The sequence below is a fragment of the Carlito syrichta genome, unplaced genomic scaffold, assembly GCF_000164805.1.
Source record: "Carlito syrichta isolate Samal-C Ts95f unplaced genomic scaffold, Tarsius_syrichta-2.0.1 Scaffold309408, whole genome shotgun sequence".
Taxonomy (NCBI): domain Eukaryota; kingdom Metazoa; phylum Chordata; class Mammalia; order Primates; family Tarsiidae; genus Carlito; species Carlito syrichta.
The window spans coordinates 614,131-629,347 of NW_007253504.1; the positions used below are offsets into that span (position 1 = coordinate 614,131).

The 15,217-nt window shown below is 37.7% G+C and overlaps 1 protein-coding gene across 4 annotated transcripts in view; it reads right to left on the bottom strand.

Annotated features, from left to right (window-relative positions):
* Window positions 1-15,217, bottom strand: part of PPP4R3B (protein phosphatase 4 regulatory subunit 3B) — a 70,971-nt gene that overhangs the window by 25,411 nt on the left and 30,343 nt on the right. For all 4 annotated transcript variants that reach the window (XM_008067212.2, XM_008067211.2, XM_021717154.1 and 1 more), the window contains exons 5-7: window positions 5,088-5,165; window positions 3,560-3,676; window positions 2,287-2,403 (exon numbers count right to left, since the gene is read on the bottom strand). In XM_008067212.2, the coding sequence (XP_008065403.1) occupies window positions 2,287-2,403; window positions 3,560-3,676; window positions 5,088-5,165 (312 nt within the window). The remainder of the gene's footprint in view (window positions 1-2,286; window positions 2,404-3,559; window positions 3,677-5,087; window positions 5,166-15,217) is intronic.

Sequence of the window (15,217 nt, forward strand, 5' to 3'; positions counted from 1 at the left end):
CTGGGTGGCAGAGTGAGATTCTGACTCAAAAAAAAAAAAAAAAAAAATATATATATATATATATATACATATATATATATATATACACACTCACATACAGTCTTACTCTGTTGCCCAGACTAGACTAAAGTACAGTGGAGCAATCCTAGTTCACTGCAGCCATGAACTCACGGGCTCAAGTGATCCTGCCACCTCAGCCTCCTGAGTAGCTGGGATTATGGGTGGGCACCACGATGCTGGGCTAAATTTTTGTAGAGATAGGGTTCTCACTATGTTGATTAGGATGGTCTTGAACTTCTGACCTCAAGAGATCTTCCTGCCTTGGTCTCCCAAAGCATTAGGATTATAGGCATTAGTCCAGTTGGGTCTTAATATAAAGAATACAAAGCAGCTCGTAGATGCAAAATTTATTTGCATTCTGCCTGTATTTTGTTTCTAAGTAGAAATCCTAACCATTAAAGTAGGACAAAAAGTTATTGGTCATGACAAAAAAGTTTTGACATAAAAAAACCCAGTGGATTTGAGAATATCTTTATTACTGGAAGAAGAAAAGGAGTAAATAAAGGAGTTAAGTAGAGAAAAAGTCTTGATAGGAAGTACTTTTTGTAATTGTTCATTTTGTTTTACTAACCACCCCCCCCACTTTTGGATATTGTGTTATTTAAAAATAGTATTTCCCTGTGAAGTTATTTATGATCTCAAATGCAATAAAGAGCCAACTAAAACATGCCATAGCAAACTGCTTGAAATTGGAATCCTACCTTCTGTCATGTTTTAAAGTTTGAACACCTATGAATCAATTTTACATGGCATTAGAAACAGAATAAATTTTTCAAAGAGGAATTATGAAATAAAATTTATAGAGCTATGCCATTATTGTAGAAACAAGCCTATTTCAATTAGAGGGAAAAAAGCAGAGTCCAGATTAGTTTGCTGCTGCTTCTTTTACAGGTACATTTCGCAAAGCATACCTTATACAAAATGTTCAGATATCACAAAAAGGTAAAGGTCAATCAGCTTTCTTCCGATCAGTGTTGTAGCATTTACTTACTTTAAATTTATGTCAGCATGCAACTTCGATTCTACCAGTTAATTAAAACCTCAAATAATTTGCCCAATTATATATAATCCTCTTACATAAATTCACTCATTTAGGCAAACATAATGACAAATGATAAATTTAAGTTACATCTAAATAAAAACATTGTCAAGAAAGACTTCTTAAGATATAGCAGACAGCCGGGCACAGTGGCTCATGCCTATAATCCCAGCACTTTGAGAGGTTGAAGTGAAAGGTATTCCTGAGCCCACGGGTTTGAGACTAGCCTGGGCAACCAGGCAAGACCTCACCTCTAGAAGAAAAAAAAAAAATTAGCCGGCATGGTGGCACGTGCCTGTAGTTCCAGCTACTTGGAAGGCTGAGGTGGAAGGATCGCCTGAGCCCAATAGGTCGAGGCTACGATGGCCATGAGCATACCACTGCACTCCAGCCTGGGCGACAGTGAGACTCCAACTCAAAAAAAAGAGAACACTTTAAATTACAGTCATATATTCATTTTGTCCTTAAAATAGTTTAAGGGGAAAGTTAACTATTTCTGTAGTGGGAAAACACACTATTGATCTCATTATTCAACTTTTATTCCTAATTTATTTTTATTTTTTGAGTCTCATATTTTTTGAGTCTCATGTACCCAGCTCACTGTAGCCTCAACCTCCTGGGCTCAGGCGATCCTTCTGCTTCAAACTCGCGAGTAGCTGGGAATACAGGTGTGCAACAAGATGCTTAGCTGATTTTTTGTAGAGACAAAGTCTCACTATGTTGCCTAGGCTGGTCTAGAATGCCTGGGCTCAAGCAATCCACCCATCTTGGCGTCACAAAATGTTGAGATCACAGGTGTGAGCTACTGTGTCTGGCTTCATCCCTAATAAAAAAAAAATTTTTTTTGAACAAATGAAAGCAATCTTTTAGTTATGCTAGGAAAAGTGCCTGACCTGTAAATCTCCTAAGGGAATGAAATTTCAATTAACACTTGAGATTTATTTTTAAGACCAGTATTTAAGAATCTGATTCTATTATAATCTATCTCAATGCTATTTTGAATATCTGTTTTTTTCTTTACAATAAACAAAATCAATTGCCACATATTCTAAGTTTGCCAATGTCACCACTGATCAGAAATCTATTATTTTGTTCCCCTAAAAGATTATGGTTATGCCTTTTCTCTCAATAGTTTGCAAATACTACTTTACAGGTAATTTACATAGAACCGCAGCATTATTACTTACGTCATCACTCTGCTGAGCTTCTTGCATTACAAATTCTCGGACCATAGATGGACTAAACTCTACTAGATAAGAAAATATATCTGTAGCAGCTGATCTGACTTGCAAATCATCCATGCCCTGATAAAAGGAAAACTAGGTTACTTAGAGACCGTTAACAGAAGTTACTTCTCCATTTCCTTTCCCCCCTCCAAATCCATGTACTACCTTTCAGCTTTCTGGATTAGGATGTGATTCTACAATCAATATATATAACTTTTGCAAACTTTTCTTCTTCTTTTTGCAAATACTGTAACCTTTAGGCAGCTCAGTGCTTAGTTTCTGGTTTCTACTACCACAAAGAAATATTTAGAGAATTTAAATGTAAGAATCAGCACAGGAAATTATAAAGCAATGCTTTACAAATGCTGTAAAAAATCTGGAGAGGGGATTTATTTAAATATATGCACAGATTTGAATCAAGTCTTATAGCTAAGGCTTCAAAGCCTGCTAGAATCTGTCTTTTGTCCTCAATTTGCTAGGGCTACTCCTTGGTAACTGATTCTATCTTCCATTACTTGCCTAACAGAGTCAGCTTTTGAAAACTCTTTTTGGACATTTTTATCCTTTTGTACAACTTCGTTTTCTTAGGTAGTGATGCTGAATGCATTTTTCCTTCTAACACATGAAGATTACATGCATAAGTTATAACATCTTCAGGTGATTCTGAAAACATCTGCCGACCAAGAAGTTCTCAAAGTGCAGTTTGTCAATACTGGTGGAAAGCCCAACATTCTTTTCAGGAAGTGTACAGGATTAAAACTACTTTCATAATAACAACAACACTAAGACTCTGTCTTTCTCACTCTCAGTCAATCACAAGTATAGCAGGGTTTTCCAGAGACTACATGTGATATCACAACAAATTAAATGCAGAACCTGTTACGTGAATCTATCTTCTGCTAAGCCAGAAGGGACTAGAAAAAAGTTGAAAAATGCCATTCATCTCACCAAATTTTTTTATTTTGGAAAAATTATAAAACTTAATGTTGTTACAGAAAAGATAACAGTCTTGCAAAAACATGTGGGGCATTTTATTCACTAGAAGCCATATTATATGCTGTAAGTATTACGAAGACCCTAAAAAACTGAACGCATTATTGTAGTATTTTGATATCAGGTAAATAACAATCTAAATTATATAAGTCAATGCACTGCTATAATACTTTCTCATCCATAATATAAATACATTACAAATTCACAATTTCAAAAACATGAAAAGAAACTGTATAATTACCATTACAATTTCAAGAGCAGGAAGAATTCCCAATTTTGCCAAAGTTTTGAAAAATGCATCCCTGTTTTGAGGTTGTAATGTCTGAGAAAATGCACAAAATTCCTTGAAAAAATTAACCTGTAATGTTAAGACAATATAGTGAGGAGCTGATAAACAAAAAATAAACTCAGGCACATTATAATGTTATCTATCACAATATGGAATTCACCCTTTTGAAGGATCTCATCATTTCAGAGTGTCCTGGTTCCTCAAAACTTTAAAAAGCATATTAAGGGCCAGTATGGTGGTTCATGCCTGTAAACCTAGCACTCTGAGAGGCTGAGGTGAGAGGACTGTCTGAGCCCACAGGTTTGAGACCAGCCTGGGCGAAATGGTGATACTGTGTCTTTATGATAAATCAAAAAAACCAGCTGGGCGTGGTGGCGCACGCCTGTAGTTCCAGCTACTTGGAAGGCTGAGGTAGAAGGATGGCCTGAGCCAAATAGGTTGAGGTTGAGGTGGCCGTGAGCATGCCACTGCACTCCAGCCTTGGTGATGAAGTGAGATTCTGACTCAAAAAAACCCCCAAACCAAAACAAAAAAGCATATTAAAAACTAGCACCCCATTAAGAGTAAATCTTGCATTGTTACTCAAACATTGACCAAATAAATCTCTAAAGACATTCATTGTAAAAACACCATGTAGGCATTTGTTTTGACTTAAGAACATGAATTTTCACAGAATCATCCTGTAACAAACCATGGCTGGATTTCTAGAGAGCTCTCAAAATTAGAATACACTTATTAGGGCTGAAAAGGACATCAGTGTTTCCCTAGTCTAAAACACTAACTTTACAAATGAGAAAACTGAGTAGGCTAGCCACAAATAATTATATCAAAGACCACTTGGATGGTTTTAAGTCAGTAATCTTTCCTTATTTTGTAAAATCCCAAATATCTGATTTCATAATGTTTGGCAAAATGACAAACATTTGGTAAACAGCAATCACTACTTTCTTCCCCAAAACAAGATTTATATCTAAAAAAAAAGCACTTACAAACATAATCAACACCAAAAAAAAACCAAAAAACTTCCAAGGAACCGAATTTCATTTACCATTTCTTTATTTAAGAAGTAATTTCCTTACCTCGCTTGAAAAGAAAAGCACCTCTATAATGTGAATGTCTACAGCCATAAAAATGCATGATTTTGTAGTTCTAAGATAAACACTTATCTGATTTGGGGACTTATAAGGCATATAAACAGAGTGGGGAGGATACATCAGAACATCTTAAGAATTTTCTAAAATATATTAAAAAAACAAATTTTAGAGACTTTAGTCATTTTATAGTTCAATTCAAATACATATCTCTCACCTCATACTAATTATAAAAGATGATCTCTCAAGTTAACAAATTCAAGATTACAAGTGATATATGACTATAGAATAAGCACTCTTTTTTTCTTTTTAAATGAAATTGTATACAAGGAGATGTGGGAAGAATAACCACTGCTTAAGAGTTTGAATTTCATTAATAAATATCTTACCAATTCACGCCGTTTATCATCATCTGTAGCTTCATCTGTTAATTGTGCAAAAACTTCAGACAGAAACTTCTCATCTTCCTACAGGAGAAAAATAATTACTATAAAATATTAAGAGTATAAAGTTACACTCATTTGTATGATTTACACAAATAATAATAATACTAAAAGTAGTTGGAAATTCAGTAGCATTTTTATTATGAAACCTAAATTCCATGTGTGATAATTTCCAACACCATTAAACTATAATTACACACACATGAATATACAATTTAACCAAAAACCTTAAGTCTATGTACATATGTGTTCCCCATGAATCTAAAATTTAAAAAAAGAAAGAAAAAAAATCCCTCAACTATATAGAACTCTTTAGAAAATAAATATAGATGTTACACAAAACTCATTTAACTAGCCTCTCTAGCTCCCTCTCAGGGTCTATCTACTCTAAATCTACACACAATTAAAACAAGTCTGAGGAGCTCATTGTCAGTCCATAGCAGATCAGAAACCAAGAATTATAAGACACGGCATAGGGAAAGTAGTGAAGGAGGTTAAGTTCTGGAAGCTGATTAAAATTATAAAGACATTAAAACACAAGAACTCATGAAACAAAATAATCTACGGTCAGCCGTTGCAGTGTCTTACATGTTCTTGTGGCCCCTAAGGACATAACTAAATAACAAAGTATCACGGTAACTGCTTGTCATACTAATGACTCTGAGGTATTAAAAGACAGATAGTTTTTTCTTTCTAAATAAGATTTAAAGTCATTTGATAGACACACTCACAGATAGGTGTTAATGTCTCTAGGTACTATTTTAAAAGGACAAACAGAAAAATATAGTTGAGTATGAAGTTCTTAATATAAATTTGCATGTCTAATGTCTAGAAGGAATATACGTTAAAATGTTAAATGTGAGCCTGGCTTGGTGGCTCAACCTGTAATCCTGCGCCTTGGGAGGCTGAGGTGAATGGATTGCCTGAGCCCGCGGGTTCGAGACCCGCCTGGGCAACTTGGTGAGACCTCATCTCTACAATAAATAAAAAAAAAAAAAATTAGCCGGGCGTGGTATCACGCGCCTGTAGTTCCAGCTACTTGGAAGGCTGAGGCGGAAGGATCGCCGGAGCCCAGCAGGTCGAGGCTGCGGTGGCTGGGAATGGCCACTGCACTCCAGTCTGGGCGACAGAGTGAGACTCCAACTCAAAAAAAAAAAAAAAAGTTAATTGTGGACTAGCGCGGTAGCTCATGCCTATAATCCCAACACTTTGGGAGGTGGATGTGGGAGAACTGCCTGAGTCCAGGGACTCAAGACCAGCCGGAGCAACATGGCGAGACCTCATCTCTACAATAAATAAAAAAAATTGGCGGGGCGTGGTGGCGCAGTTACTTGGAAGGCTGAAGCAGAAGAATCACTTGAGTCCAGCAGATAGAGGCTGCAGTGGCCATGAGCGTGCCACTGCACTCCAGTCTGGACGAAAGAGTGAGATTCAGACTCAAAAAATAAAAAATAAATAAAAAATGATAAAGAATATGTTTATTGTGGTTATCCCTTAGTGATAGATTATGAATGATGTTCTTGTTTGCTTACCTAGATTTTCTAATTTTTATAGTAAGCATGGACTATTAAATTATAAAGTAAAACAATTGACAAATATTGAAATTCACTTTAAAGATTTCCATCAAAATTTGCTAAAAGAAAATTGGTGGTGCTTTTAAAAGCTTCAGTTATCTTCAAAATTCACTTTTATGAAATGTAATTTCAATTAATTTAATTAATAGCATTGTTCTAAGAAATTTAGTAGCAGTAATATCTGTATATTTGATAGTAAAATCAAACCCTAACATGTAAAGGATATAGCTCAGTAACTGCCATTTTTCTTACTGAGAATCATCCATTAGGTGGTATCTATCCTTTAAATCCTTTCTGAAAAATGGTCAAGCATATATGAAAAAAACAAATGAAAACCACTAGGTAGGATCACAGCGAGTACTGTATAACATGCTGTTCTACTAAACATTAACTCAAAGACTAAACAGTAGGAGATAAACCATTTCAGTAGTCTGACTCAGAATGGTGTTTCCTATTTCGTTAACTCCTTTGAAAGAACTTTATGCTCTATAGCCTGAACATCCATCTTTTGAGGGAGTTCAAACATTTTATTTATCCCTGAAATCATTTTTTCCAAATACTTTTAGTCTCATGATTTCAAGTTTGAGTCAATACATATTTACTTCCATTCACTTTGACACCTTTTATAAATTTTTCTTTTTTATCTGCACCTCTCTCAAATATTCTTCCTTTCCTAACTGAAAATTTTTAACTTTTCCATGATATTTTCATAGAAAAAAGTTTTAACTCCTTCATAAATGCAATTTCCCATTTGAATTCTTCTTACATGATTTAGTACTTGGGAGCTGACAGCTAGAACTGCATAAAATATTATACAGACACACTCTCAACTATTACAGTCTATTAAGAGAATGCTTTCTGATGCTGAGTACTTTTTTCCCCGATTTCCAACATTACTCTTGATACTATATTCTGTAAGTTACAAAAGTACCAATATATGCTTTTATCATTTAAGCTCCAACATATAGTCTTTAAGCCCCATTTCATATATCCGATATATGTATTAAAAAAGCCTATCATATAGTAGGAATATTTATCTCAAAATCTGTAGTTCTCCAAGCAATTAAACTAATGTCTTTAGATCCCTGTAGGGTTTTTTCCGGCTGGTTTTAAAAAGAGCTTTGTTTCAGTAAAGAATGAAATATATAAGCTGAATTGTGTTACTGCTTTTCCATATAACATAAAACATTGTGGGGAAAAGAATGACTGCTTCTAAAAAAGTCTAAATAAAACCCTTTTCTTCGCAAGAATGTAAAAACAGGCAAAACAAAACAGAATTCATTCATCATTTTTAGAATCACATAAACTCAGAAATTTAGAATTATATCAGATTTTACAGATTTTACAACACACAAATTACACAGTCCAATTTTAAATTTCAATAGACTGAGGTCCAAAGACTGAACTTATCTGAGGCTAGCCAGTGACAGAGATGGATTTAGAATCCAGATCTACCCTTGTGAATCAGATTTTCATTACAAAATAAACTATAGGATAGTTTCTAAGTAGTTCAAGCTTAATAATCAAATCAAAGAAAATAAGCACATACAAGCCAGAATGGCCAAATCTATTATGAAAAAATTTAATACGTTAAATCCTACACTTGAGTTCAAAAAAATTCCTACAAACAAAACAACCATATCACTTTAAATAGTTGTTTAAAAAGGCATTAGAAGTGGGAGGCAAGATGGCCACAGAACCGGTCGGAGTGTGTGAGTCTCTGTATGGGTGAGTGTGCGTAAGGACGAGAGTGTGTGTGTGTGTGTGTGTGTGTGTGTGTGTGTACACAAGTGGGCATGAGTGGGGACACAGAAACAAGTGCCTGGGACTCCTCTGCAAAAGCAGCTGCCACATGCTAATGCTCTGAATCTGGTATGCCCCGAGAACAGGAGTAGGTGCCACTATCCGGGGCATTTCTCTCAAGAAGAGATCACAGAGATAAGCCGCTACTCAGCACCTGGCACGCTGGCACCTGGCTTGCAACCACCACCTGATCAGTAACTGGCAGTGGGGACCGTGGAGAAAGAGTGGTGAGGAAATCAGGAGCCAAGTGCCACCAGAGGAGAAGATGTGGATTGCCACCACTGCCTCTGTCCCCGAACTCCGGCAGAGATGTGCTCCCGCCAGTCCTTTACTTAGCAGCCTGCAAACTGAGACAGAGGAATGAGCTCTGCACCCTTCTGAGATTGATTGCTGTTGGTCCGGAGAGTATACTCTAGGTACATGATATCCACAGAGGGAGAACCGGCACACAGCCCCAGTTGCACCAACCCCCACACCGGACCATTCACAGGACGAAGGGTGCAATCAGAGTGGGAGAACTAACTGTAGACATGTAGGGGTAGCTTCTGAATCTTAGCTCCCCAATAACTCTTTATTCAAATCTCAAAATTGCAAACAAAAACAAAAACAAAAAACCCCAAAATAGCACAACCCCTCACCCTCATGTCAAAAACTGAACAAATCCAGAGGCTCTACCTAAGGAAGAACAGGGGGTTGAGCAAACAGAAGTGAAAGCTATTCCTTTTCTGAGCTACAAAATTAAAGAGAAAAGAAAAATCCTTCACAAATGAAGAAAAATTAATGGAAGACTACAGGTACCCCCAGAGTCCCAAGAAGATATAACCCAAGAATACAGACTTTGAAGACTCCTAGAATGACTGAGTCTCAGACCACAAATACAGAGATCCAGGAATGGTTGGAGAGGATAAGAATTAAGAGAGACAAAAGGAAAAAAAATGAATAAAATGAGAACAGAGATATTGGCCATAAAAAATGCTGTCCATGAAGTAACAACCTGACAAGGACAGAAAGCAGAATTATCCAAGCAGAAGAATCTCAGAGCATGAAGAATGAAACATGAAACTAATCCAATCTGTTAAAAGCATAGAAAGGAAGCTTAAAAAGAGAACAAATCCCCCAAGAGATGTGCAATTATATAAGAGACTGAACTTACGCCTGAAGCAGAAAGGGAGACAGAGAAAACCTTGGGAAAAACATTCCATGAGGTTATACAAGAAAACTTCCCTCAACTCATCAGACACACCACCATTCAAACACAAGAGATTCAGAGAACCCCTGCAAGACATCAAATGAGAAGACAAACTCCCAGACATATAGTAATTCACTTACACAAAATCAGTATAAAAGAAAAAAATTGTAAAGGTGAGAAGAAAGGTCAGACTACCTACTATGGAAGACCAATTAGAATAGAGGCAGATTTAGCTACAGAAACACTATAGGCTAAAAGGGACTGGAGTCCAATCTTTTAAAGTTTTCCAAGATAAACAATTCCAACCAAGAATCTCCTACCCAGCTAAAAGAGGCTTCATCAGCAATGGAGAATTAAAATCCTTCCCAGACACCCAATCCCTAAGACACTATGCTGCTTCCAGACCTGCCCTACAGGAGATGCTTATGAAGGTATGAAGCACAGAAAGAAAACAAAAGGATGACTGTGCACTTTGCAAGAGTACAGGAAAAAAAGAGAACCAACAGACACACATATATCAAACCAAAAATTAAAACAAAAGACAAACAAAAAAACTTTATAAGAGCCACAAGATAGGGATAAACTCACATATTTCAATAATCAGCCCGAAAGTGAACGGACTAAATGCAGTACTGAAAAGACATAGAATAGTAAACTGGATTTTAAAAAAGAAAACCTTGACCCAACAATATACTGACTCCAAGAAACATATCTCACTACAAAGGACAACCAAAGACTCAAAGATAGAGAAGGGAAAGCAAACTTTCAGGTGAACAGAAAACAAAAAAGGGAGGAGTTGCAATCTTAGAATCAGACAAAACAACCTTCAAGCTATCACAAATTTTAAAAGATATGGAAGGACACTACACAATGATAAAAGGTTTAATCCATCAGCAAAAAACATCCATCCTAAACATATATGCACCTGACACAGGAGCACCATGATTTATAAAGCAACTACTAAGTACATTAAGAAAATTTATTGACTTTAACACTATCATAACTGGGGACTTAAATACCCTACTAAGAACCTTAGAGAGATTGAGGCAAAAAAAAAAAAAAAAAAAAATCAATAAGGAGATCCAGAATCTCAATTTGATGCTTGACCATGCTACAGAACACCCCACCCAACAACTATGGAATATGTATTCCAATTATCAACACATGGAACATACTCAAAGATTGATCACATCCTTGGCCATAAATCAAGCATAAACAAATTCCATGACATCGAAATACTACCATGAATCTTCTTAGACCACAGTGGAATAAAAATAAATATCACCACCACCAAGATCCTCCCAAAACACACAAACATATGGATGCTAAACAGCATAATGGTGGCTGGGCACAGTAGCTAATGCCTGTTATCCCAGCAATTTGGGAGGCAAAGGAAAGAGGATTGCCTGAGCCCAGGGGTTTGAGACCAGCCTGGGCAACTTGGTGAGACCTTGTCACTACAATTAATGAAAAAATTAGCCATGTTGGTGTGTGCCTATAGTTCCAGCTACTTGGAAGGCTGAGACGGAAGGACTGCCTGAGCCCAGAAGGTTGAGGCTGCAGTGGTCATGAGTGTGCCACTGCACTCCAGCCTGGGTGACAGAGTGAGACTCCAACTCAAAAAACAAAACAAACAAAAAACAGCATAATGCCAAACAACTCCTGGATCAACACAGAAATCAAGGGATTCTTGGAAATAAATGAAAACAAAGACATATCTTATTAAAACCTCTAGAATGCTATGATAACAGTGCTAAGAGGGCAATTTATAACTCTACCCACACACATCAGGAAAACAGAAAAATCACAAGTCAACAGCCTAACCAATCACCTAAGGGAGCTGGAAAGGCAAGACCATCAAAACCGTAACTTCAGTAGAAGAAACCAAATCACCAAAGTAAAAGCCCAACTCCAAGGAATAGAAGACAAAAACAACATAGTAAAAAAAAAAATCAGCTGGGTTCGGTGGCTCAGCCTGCAATCCTGCACCTTGGGAGGCTGAGGTGAGTGGACTGCCTGAGCCCATGGGTTTGAGACCCTCCTGGGCAACTTGGTGAGACCTCACCTCTACAATAAATAAAAAATTAGTCAGGCGTGGTAGCGCACACCTGTAGTTCCAGCTACTTGGAAGGCTGAGGCAGAAGGATCGCCAGAGCCCAGCAGGCAGAGGCTGCAGTGGCCAGGAGCGGCCACTGCATTCTAGTCTGGGCGACAGAGTGAGACTCCAACTCAAAACAAACAAACAAACAAAAAAAACCCCCCAAAAACAAAAAGCTGATTCTTTGAAAGGATAAATGAGACGGACAGACCCCATCTCATTTGACCAAGAAAAAGAGAGAAAAAGCCCAGATAAACACAATTAGAAATCACAACTGACCCTGAAGAAATACAAGAAATCATCAGAGATTTACTATGCACACTTGTATGGAAACAAACTCAAAAACCTAAATGACATGGAGGACTTCCTGATATCACAAACCTCCCAAGGTAGAAACAAGAATTTGAGACCCTCAACAGATCAATTACAACCTATGACACTGACATCATTGTAAGAAAATTACCTACAAAGAAAATCCTAGACTAGATGGCCTTCCAGGGGAGTTCTACAAAACATACAAGGAGGAGCTGATACCAATCCTTCTGAAAGTATTCCAGGCAATTGACAAAGACAGAACTGTCCCCAAATCTTTTTATGATGCTAACATAACACTGATCCTCAAACTGGGCAAAGACTCAACAGAGAAAGAGAACTACAGGCCAATATCCCTGATGAACAAAGATGCAAAAATTTTCAAAAAGACTCAAGCAAATCGGATCCAACAATACATCTTAAGAATTATCCATCATGACCAAGTAGGCTTCACCTCTGGGTTGCAGGGCTGGTTCAACATCCTCAAGACAATATAATTCAGTATGTTGACAGATGAAAAAATAAGAACCACATGATTATATCATTAGATGCAGAAAAAGCTATCGACAAAATCCAGCATCCCTTCTTGATAAAAACCCTTAAACACCCAGGCATAGAGGGAATGTGCCTTGAAATACTAAGAGCCATCTATAAGTCTATAGCCCACATATTGTGAACGGATAGAAATTGGAAGCATTTCCCCTGAAAACCAGAGTAAGACAAGGCTGCCCACTCTTACTCCTCCTGTTCAACATAATGTTGGAAGTCCTGGCTGGAGCAATCAGACAAGATAAGGAAATCAGGGGTATCTAAATAGGAAAAGAAGAAATCAAGTTATCCCTCTTTGCTGATGATGTAATCCTATACCCTGAAAATCTAAAATAATCTGTCAAAAACCACTTTGCACTGAGACTTTGGCAAAGTCTCATGGAATAAGATAAAAGTACATAAGATAGTTGTGTTTGTTTTTTCTTTTTTGTGAGTTGGAGTCTCACCCTTGTCGCCCAGGCTGGAGTGCAGCAGCATGCTCATGGCCACCACAGCCTTGACCTGCTGGGCTTCGGCGATCCTTCCACCTCCGCCTTGCAAGTAGTTGGAACTGCAGATGTACACCACCATGCCTGGCTAGTTGTGATTTATTGTAGAGACACGGTCTCACCAAGTTGCCCAGGCTGGTCTTGAATCCTGGGCTCAGGCAGTCCTCTTGCCTTGGTCTCCCAAAGTGCTGGGACTACAGGTTGAGCCACTGCGCCGGCCAACAGTCACATTCTTATACACCAACAACAAACAGGCAGAGAACCAAATTAAAAGCACAATCCCATTCACAATAGCCACCAAAACAAAACAAAATAAAAAAAACCTTGGTATCTTCCTAATCAGAGAAATGAAAGATCTTTACAACAAAAACTACAAAATGCTACTTAAAGAAATCAAAGAAGTCACAAATAAATGGAAAAATATTCCATGCTCATGGATTGGAAGAATAAACATTGTTAAGATGTCCATCCTACCCAAGACAATCTACAGATTCAATGCAATACCTACTAAATTACTAATGTCATTCTTCTCAGACCTGGGAATGACAACATAGAAACTCATATGGAAACAAAAGTGACCACGAATAGCCAAACAATCCTTAGCAAAAGAAACAAAGTGGAAGGTATCACACTTCCAAACTTTAAGCTTTATTGCAAGGCTACAATAATCAAAACAGCCTGGTATTGGTACAAGAACAGGCATACAGACCAAGGGAACAAGATAGGTTCCAGAAGCAAAACATCAACTTCGTAACCAACTCATCTTTGACAATGCCACAATCGACAACCACTGAGGAGAGGAGAACCTATTCAGTAAATGGTGCTAGCAAAACTGGCTGACCATACATAGAGGAATGAAACAGGACCTCTACCTATCACCATAGATAAAAATCAACTCTAAGTGGGTCAAAGACCTAAACGTAACTATAAAATTCTTAGAAAATGCAGGAGACACCTTACAGATACTGGATAAGCAACCAATTCCTGATCAAAAACCCATGACATAAGAGATAAGATAGCAGCTCACTTTGGGAGGCTGAGGTGAGAGGACTGCTTGAACCCATGGGTTCAAGACCAGTCTGGGCAACTTGATGAGATCTCATCTCTACAACAGATCAGAAAATTAGTCGGGCATAGTGGTGCACACCTATAGTTCCAGTTAATTGGAAGGCTGAGGCGGAAGAATCACCTGGGCCCAGCAGGTCAAGATTGCGGTGGCCGTCAGCGTACCACTGCACTCTAGCCTGGGTGACAGAGACTCTGACCCCTTCCCCCAAAAAGGAGATAAGATAGAGAAGTGGGACCTCGTCAAACTGAAAAGCTTCTGCAAAGCAAAAGAAACCATCAAGAGAGAGGGGAGACAGCCCATAGAATGGGAAAAAATATTTGCCAACTTATATCTGACAGAGGCCTAACATCCAGGATCTACAAGAAACTCAAATGTGCCAAAAGGAAAAAACCAAACAGCTCTATAAAAAAGTGGACAAAAGATATAAAGACACTTCTAAAAAGAAGACAAACAAGCAGCCAACAGATACATGAAAAAATGCTCAGCCTCACTAATCTTCAATGAAATTCAAATCAAAACTACACTAGGATATCACATAACTCCAGTCAGGATGGCCATCATCCTTAATAACTCAAAAAGCAAAGGATGCAGCAGAGGATGTGGAAGGAAGGGAACGCTTCTAGACTGAGGGTGGGAGTGTGCAGCTTCTGTGGAAAACAGTGTAGTGATTTCTAAAAGATCTAAAAATTGACCTTCCATATGACCCAGCATTCTCCCTTCTGGGAATATACCCAAAGGAACTCAAATCATTCTACAAAAAAGATACCTGTGCACACAAGTTTATTGCAGCACTATTCACAATAGCCAAACATGGAACAAACTGTGCTGCCCATCAAAAGTGGACAGGAAAAAAAAACAAAATGTGGTACATACACACAATGGAATATTATGCAATCATGAATAAGGACAAAATTATCCTCAGCAACTCGAAATGACTTAGAGTCTATCATACTTAGTGATCTATCACAAAAATAACTGAATAACACATGTTCTC